The 8,345-nt window shown below is 38.1% G+C and overlaps 1 protein-coding gene across 4 annotated transcripts in view; it reads right to left on the bottom strand.

Annotated features, from left to right (window-relative positions):
* Window positions 1-241: 241 nt before the first annotated feature.
* grip2a (glutamate receptor interacting protein 2a) overlaps window positions 242-8,345 on the bottom strand; it is a 30,782-nt gene continuing 22,678 nt past the window's right edge. For 2 of the 4 annotated variants that reach the window (XM_079897745.1, XM_079897746.1), the window contains 11 exons: window positions 8,179-8,259; window positions 7,913-7,976; window positions 7,656-7,801; window positions 7,176-7,320; window positions 6,833-6,972; window positions 6,516-6,707; window positions 5,393-5,543; window positions 3,765-3,882; window positions 2,033-2,200; window positions 1,799-1,945; window positions 242-1,217 (listed from right to left, as the gene is read on the bottom strand). In XM_079897745.1, the coding sequence (XP_079753871.1) occupies window positions 1,023-1,217; window positions 1,799-1,945; window positions 2,033-2,200; window positions 3,765-3,882; window positions 5,393-5,543; window positions 6,516-6,707; window positions 6,833-6,972; window positions 7,176-7,320; window positions 7,656-7,801; window positions 7,913-7,976; window positions 8,179-8,259 (1,547 nt within the window). In that variant the 3' untranslated portion in view covers window positions 242-1,022. Of the gene's footprint in view, window positions 1,218-1,798; window positions 1,946-2,032; window positions 2,201-3,764; window positions 4,193-5,392; window positions 5,544-6,515; window positions 6,708-6,832; window positions 6,973-7,175; window positions 7,321-7,655; window positions 7,802-7,912; window positions 7,977-8,178; window positions 8,260-8,345 lie in introns of all 4 variants that reach the window. The other 2 variants (XR_013823945.1, XR_013823946.1) reach the window with 2 other exon arrangements.

Raw genomic sequence — 8,345 nt, forward strand, 5'->3', positions numbered from 1 at the left:
GAAAAGCCCTGTGTTAGGCCTAATATTTCCTCAAATCAGAATCCACCCTTGGCCTAAATTAGGAGTCGTGTCAAGCGGCTTCGGCTTCCAGTATCTGACAGCGCGGTGAGGTGTGGGACAGCTCATCTCCACCTCGTGACAACACTGTCGACATCCTGACAGGCACACGCGGTGGAACCACAGGACAGCTGATATTCTTACCAGAGAGACAGAGCTTTGGTTTTTATCCTTTATTTTCTTTAAAAAAGGAAAAGATCGCTTCAAACCCAAGAATATTAAATGTACATCTTATTCATGGCATTCTACATAATTAACATCCAGGAAATAGAGGATTGAAGGTAAACAATATACAGACAAGGATCTCCTTTTAAAAGTTACACTTAAAATAAGCTCCTTGGAAGGACTTCAGATCACTTAAAATCAGAATTTATTCCTGGATTGTATCAGGACGTAAAGCCTTAAAATCCTCGTGAAACGCCTTAGGGTACACAAAAGACATCACATGCACCTGAAACATTCACCTCTATACAAACTGAGCTTTTCATCAGAGAACGTCAGTGTTAAAAAAAATCGATTGTCAGACTGTCACGGTTTTGATCTCACAGAAAGATTTTTATCTGTCTAAACTGACAACATGGTTTGAAGTTTCTCTGTGTTTTGTAAAAACCTGCAGATCTGAATCATCAAAGAGTTCTCGTGGACGGGAGAAACCAAACGAGTGCATCATTTATTTATAATAGCAACAAAAGTGGCGTGTGTGTGAAGATGAACTTGACATGTTTTGTGTAACTAAAAGTGAACATAAAACTCACGTGCCTCTGTGAGCGTTCAAATTAACTTATTTGGTGGAACATAAAAAGCAGCGGTGGATCCTAACTTGTGACAAAAACATTGAACTTAGCTTGAAAATGATCAAATAAATAAATATTAAAATAATAGTGCTAATGTGTCCCCTGTGAAGGTGAGAGACAGAACCTTTTGTGTGGAAAAAAATTTGTGTTTGTGTTGCTCATTTTTGGGAATCAGAGGTCAACTCTTCTTGGATTTTGTGCAGAAACCACAGATGATTCAGAAGGGTCCTGACAGTCTTTAGGTGGCCAAATGTTTGCCTGAGCGAGAGGGTTTCTGCTAATGACCAGCTGCAGATGCTCTCCGGCCTCTGTGATCAACGGCACAGCTAGACAACAGTCAAAGTCACGAGTCCGTGCGTGATTGACCTGTTAATAAACAAGCAAGCGAAATCAGAAGGTTTAAACTGTTTTCTTCGGCGTTCAATTATTGTCCACAGCCATTCAAAAGTTTGGGGTTGGTGAATTTATTTAATGTTTTTGAAACAAGTCTCTTCTGCTCACCAAAGCTGCTTTTATTTGATCATAAATATAGTAAAAACAGTAATGCTGTGAAATATTATTACAATATAAAATGACTGTTTTCTATTTTAATATATTTTTAAATGTTATTTATTCCTGTGATGGCAATTTTCAAACATTTCTTATTATTATCAATGTTGAAAACAGTTGTGCTGCTTAATATTCTTTGATTCTAATGTATAGAAAGTGCAAAGGCATTTTTTGTAACATTGTAAATGCCTTTACTGTCACATTTTAACAATTTAATAAATCCTTGCTGAATAAAAGTCATTAATTTCTTTCTGACCCCTTAGGAAAACTGTCAAGGTTAGGAAGGAATAGTTCAAACTTCCAAAATATCTGTGACATGAGGGTGAGTAAACAGTGAGATTTTCCGTTTTCGGGTGAACTATCCCTTTAAGAAAAGGTCAGTTGTTTGAATACATCACCTGTAGAATACGATCATAAGGCCGTAACCCAGCTTGGTCCGCAGGCCCATCAGGACGGATCATGTTCACATAAACACCCTTTTCCAGCAGACCATCGGACACGCTGAACCCAAAATCCCTGCTGTCAACATCCTTCCGTAAACAGATCTGAGAGAGGAGGAGAGAATAAAGATCTGTCCGGTAGAGAATAAGACATAATTCAGACCCTGGAGCTGCTGGGAGAGTGAACATCACCTTATGAAGCTCTAATGGCATGGACGGGCTGTTGTCCTTCACGTCCTCGGGTACAGCTGTGTTCTCTGAGGTCCTCTCCGGGCTCAGTGCTAGAGCTTTGGTCCTGCTTTCATTCTGCTTCTCGCCGTCTTCGCTCAAACTCAGTGTGCTGCCTGACATTATAGTAGCCTACAGAGGAAATAAAACACACTTGTACACAAACTGCACTACCTTTGATTTGGAACAACATGAGGGTAATAGAGAATTCTGGAATTTTTCAAGACAACTCAAATGTAGCGCCTTTCAATGCACAGTCAGTGTTTTGAAGCAGATTTAGGGTGTGTTCACACTTGGCAGGTTTTAGTGCGGTTCAGTTGAATAAGTGTGACCACTTCCATCTGAAAAGAAAAGGCCGCTGAAAAGATGGGTCTCGATCCGCTTCCAAACGTCCTCTGGTGCAGTTTGAATGAAATATGAACGCAAGATGGACCAAAGACATGTAAACGAACCAAAAACAGGACATGATGTCACAAGATGTGACCCTAAAAAGGACAGAATGCATACCAGTTTTTTCTCATGATGGTCACGATGTTGCCCATCACAGTTCAGTACAGACATCAGAACCGCGTCTCCTCACAGCAAATCTTCATTTGTGTGTGTGACAGAGCGATTCCTGCAGCCGTTTTGACTCCTTCACACATTTTATAAGCTCTTCACGAGTTCTCAGCTGGTCAAAAGACCATCATATGTAGAGTAGACCATACACATACAATGAGCGCATTTAGCCCAAAACACATCCCTATGCCTTTAGGTTTGGTGTTCAAGTGCCAATGTGAACGCTAAGCAGAGCAGGACTAAATGTTTTTTTTTTTGGTTTGGTCCGGACCAAATGAACTAAGCGAACTGGACTACAAGTGTGAACACACCCATTAGATAAAGGCCGGTTTCTCCTTACTACAAATTGATTACAAGTCTAATCCAGGTTTATGTCTTCTTAATGATGACTTCTGTATAAGTTCACAGAACTGGTTTACTCCGCACATGTGTGCAAAAACATATTGGATTCATAGCCTCCATAAAATAGTGACTTGTGAATGTACAACAGCACGAATTAACAAGGCTAAACCTAGTACCATTGATGCATGGCAATGTTTTTCTTCCAACATAGTGGACTATATAAAGGAATAACTATATAGTATTTTTTCTTCTTTCATATTGTTAATTTATTGATAATATGTCTGTTGCTCCCCCTTCCCTGTCTGTATGTTTGAATGAATGTTATTTTGTTATTTCTAAAGACAATAAAAAGTTGATCACAAAAAAGAAAGATAAAGGCCGGTTTAGTTGTAAACAGGAGTAATCCATTCTCAGAAAGCATCAGTGAAGATACCAATGGTCTCAAGTCAAAAAGTTTGTCAAAGAGTTTGATGCGAGTTTAATAATTTCCACATGTAGAGCAGTCATTTAAGTGAAAATGTTGAGAAATATAGGGTACGGCTTTCATGTCAATTAGTGGCATCTCTTATTTCAGGCAGAATTACTATAATGTGATGCTGTTCCTTACTGTGATTGACAATTACTTATAGTGTGGGGGGAAAATTGGTTGAAAATGACTTACATTGGGTTAAGGATTTTGGTATAGATGCTGGTTAAGTGGCCAAGTAATTTAAACAGGGAGACATAATGATTAAATCCTGCACAATTAACAGACAAGCAACACAGATCGTTTGAGTTGATCCCCAATTGCATTTACCTCAAGTTCCCGCAGGATTTCCGATTGGCCGCAGGTCTCCAGATCCTGAAGAGCTTGTGACCAATAGTTCTCCTGAGCGTCTGTATTGTGGTTGTGACAGCATGCTGGACTGACAGATCTGTGTCAATGCAAAGCAACCTGGGTAATGTAAGGCCAGGTGTACTATTGGAAACGGAGCTATCTCTCTCTCTCTCTCTATAAAACTGTACTGTATGGCATAACTGAAAGTCACCGTAAAAGATCCTTCTCAACTACAAGAACACGGCGGTTAGAGAAAGAGAAACACACAGATGTGTCTGAAGAGGCCGTGAACTAGTTCCAGCGATAAAAGAATAGAATTATGAAAATGAGCAAAAAAGAAGCACACAAGGGCAGATGACAGCATGTGGCCGACGGATGATTAGTAAGGCAGACGAGAGACAGAAAACCTGAGAAAAAATAGAAAAGAGAAAAGTAGGACCATACAGAGACTGTGGAAGCAAACAGGCTAGCAGACAGTGTGCATGTTTAATGAGCGTTTCGCCACAGAAACAAAAACAGCAACATTACGTTCAAAAACCTCATATTGTTTTATCTAGGCATAAAAAAGGCATTTCACTTTCCACTGGGATCATCACAGTTACTTATAAAATCACAGACAAACGGTTAACTTGTACAGGTGAATCTCATTCTGTAAAAAAGCGAGTGAATTCACAGTATATTCCTTTTTTAGCAGCTTACAGCTCAAATCTCAAATATTTGGGTCTGTATTATAGTACATTAATCGCTTGTTTATGTTCGGATTAATTTTTACTACTTACTGCTGTTTGTCACTTTTAGTTACGTTTTGTAATGTTTATCTAGTTTATCTAAATATGTGCATACATATGAATATACCACTCAAAAGTTTAGAGTCAGATTTATTTTTATATGAATACCTTTATTCAATAAGGATGCATTAAATTGATCAAAAGTGACAGTAAAGACATTTATATTGTAACAAAAGATTTCTATTTCAAATAAATGCTTCGATTCATCTGTTCATGAAGACTGGAGTAATGATGCTGAAAATGTAGCTTTGCATAACCGGAATTAAAATATGAAAATATTAACTAATATTATTCTATTTAGATTCTCAAAAATGTAATATAAAAATACTGTAAATAATACAAATATTTTTTTATTTAAATCAGCATAGCCCAATGATGTACGAATGTATTACAATTCAAATAATATATCTTTGAAATATGACCTGGACATGTTCTTGACAGATTTCATGAGGTTCACATGAGGTTTCATTTTTTAAGCGCATACATTTGTATTATTTTAATTTAATACTGTGAAGCTGCTTTGATACAATCGGTATTGTGAAAAGCGCTATATAAATAAACTTGACTTGACTTGACATTTACATGGGAAATAATAATTGACAGACCAAGAGAAAAAATAACAGCCACATGATTGTGTGTTAGTAACAAAAGCTATAAAACAAACTGAAATGTTCTTATGCACAAATGTCCTTCTCATACAAAAAAAATCAGCTGTTATGCTTCTTTTAATCTTCTAGTTCCTGACTAGTATCTCTAAGATAATACAGACTACCTATTGTAACAGAAGAATCAACAAGCTGTGTCCCTGAACCAACTCACCCAGAGTACGTCCAGTCCTCTTCGCCCAGACTCCCATCATACATCGCAGTACGGTGGGCGTGTCTTCTGGAGATCAGCGGGCTCCTGTGATTGGCCTGTCTCCAGTCATTAGGGTGAAGAGTGAAATCAGATGCTCTATGAATATAGACACCTGAAAATAAAGGTTTAGGTTTGCTTATGAATAAACATGAATAAGATTTGAGAGGTACGGTAAAGGGGAAGATTGTGCACAATATTTAGTGCTTTTTTTGTCCTTTTGGAGCTTAAAAGCACTGTATGCTAACATTGTGTGGAACAGCAGCTTGAAAATTCTGCTAAATTTCTTCTTTTGTGCTCCACGAAGAAAGTCATACAGATATGGACATTATGAGGGCGAGTAAATTATGACATATTTCATTTTTGGGTGAACTTTAGTAAGTTGCCATGTCATTACACCAAATTGTTATAAACCTCACAGATTTCATAATCCTCAATATCACCACATAATGAATTAACTCAAATTAAATGAATAAATTATACTACTAATACAAGTAAATCGAACATTACATACAGTACACTCATATTAAGTGAAATATACTACTTAGCAAATGTCAACTGCTTGATTGTTATATTATCAAATAATGTAAACTATATTATCATCCAGTGATACAAGTTGGATATATAGTAGTTTTACTTCACCTGCGTACATACAGTATCCTCACGTAAATTTACTGATCGTTTATACTGTTGCAAAATGTTACTATATTATTGCCCAGCTCTTTATATAAAGTTGGATATTTATTATTTCTATATACATGCAGTATACTCACGTAAAGCAATATATACTATACATTTAATCTCAACTGCCTGATTTTTTGTTGCAAACTATAAGGGTATGCAGCCGTAAAGGCATGAAGAAGATATTAAGATATTATAAACATTAACATCATGATTTTCTGTAAAGCTGCTTTGAAACAATGTGTACTGTAAAAAAAGTGTTATACAAATAAATGACTTGAATTATATCTTTAAATTTCCAAGGATCCTTCAATGACTCTCAGGACATATTCCACATTTCACTTTAGCCAGCCCTTGGTCACATTCAATTACGTTATTCTTCATCTAATCCCAGGGACTTCTGTACCTTGACTTCCATAGCCGGCGTCCAGGGCCGAGCTATCCCATGAGTCCATGGCTGAATCTAGACTGGGCGGTGTGGTCAGACGGTGAAGTTCAGAGTATTTACCCCGCCTGAGAGAATCTGAGCGATCGTCCTCCATGTCGCTCACGCATGAAGCCGTCCTGGACGGGCTGCCCCTTTCCGACTCATAGAGTGCTGGAAAAGGCAGATGGGGGTCGCGAGGACAAGCATTGATGCATTATTCATTGAGATGCTCTTCCCAGTGGATTATATGTCGGAAATGTTTACATGCATACATACATCTTAATTCTGACACTTACGATCAGATCGTTTCTTGATCTTGAGCGTAACCGTGTCTCCAGCGGTCTGCAACAGGTGGATGGCCTCGCTCAGAGGTTTCCCCTTTAGACTCATGTTATTGATGGCCAAGACACGGTCACCGATATGAAGAGCGCCAGTCCTTCACACACACACAATCTCATGTATTAGTCAGATAACACTCACTGCACTGCAGTTCCCACACTACCCACTAGATATCAGATGTGAGCTTGCTGTTCACGGTGTCAGATGATGTGTGTTATGAAACATGCACATTTGAGAGTGTGTATTATTCATGTACTGCTGCACGAAGCACTAGATGAGGTTGTGAGTGTTTGTGTGCACCTGTGCGCAAGGCCGTTGCGGGTCAGGCTGGAGATCAGGATGGGATTGAAGGGCTCTTCAGTGCCTGAAATGGTGATTCCAAGAGGACCTCCGTGTCTCTTGAGCTCTACTGTGAATATGACCGAACCTGACGACTCTAATTCATCTACAATATACAGAGACATACAGAAGTTAAAAGGGCATAAATGAATAGGTTAAGAAACTGTAATTTTTAAGATTTAATTACAGTGTTTTATTTTAGTGTTACTAATGTAATATTATATTATTTATTCATATTTTTAATTAGAACCAAAAATGTATGCACCTTTTGATGGAAATAACATCACAACATTTATTTCCATCAAGAGGTGCATCAACCTTTGGTCAAGATCTTGAATTGACAGTGCAAGAGTCTAGCACTTTTTGGTGCCCATTAATGTGCATTTCTTGCACGTTAGCATTTCTTAAAGAATACACACATAAACACACATACTCACTCACCCAGGTTGTCTTCATCTTTCTGAATTCGCAGTTTGACCATCCCTTCGGCCTGCTGGAGGACCATCATGGCCTCTTCCATCCCACAGTTATCCAGCCGAACATTATCAACGGCCAGCAGACGATCACCTGGCTCCAGGGTTCCTATTCTATTATAAAAGGCCATTTCACATCAATCAGTGAACAAGAAACATCACATCTATCAGTTTGCCTCTTTAAAAGCAAATGAATTGGTTTAATGTGTTGTACTGCAGGTTTACCTATGTGCAATACTGCCTCTCTGTATCTCAGAAATGATCAGAGGTTTTCCTGGCTTCTTGCTTGCTATAAATCAGAATTATGCATAATAAAACTTATGCAATTACCACCTCAAATATTACATAGACAGCATTGAATGCTAGGTGCCGAAATTTCTATTACAGACAAAAATTGCATTTAATATTCATATAAATATTTATATCTTATTTATGCATTTGGACTGTAAAATATTATGGATCAACAGCGCCCCCTGTTGTTCAACACTCACCACTGATCGTAATGCCAAGCTCCACTCCGCGTCTCTTGGGCAACTTCACCTGAAATGTGCCACTGCTGGGAATGACTGATTCTGAGAGAGATACACAAGATCACACAGAATTATACATCAAAAATCTGTGTGTTCACATCACATTTAAAAACAACTTGAATTGCTGA

This window comes from Squalius cephalus, assembly GCF_949319135.1.
Source record: "Squalius cephalus genome assembly, chromosome: 16".
NCBI classification, from domain to species: domain Eukaryota; kingdom Metazoa; phylum Chordata; class Actinopteri; order Cypriniformes; family Leuciscidae; genus Squalius; species Squalius cephalus.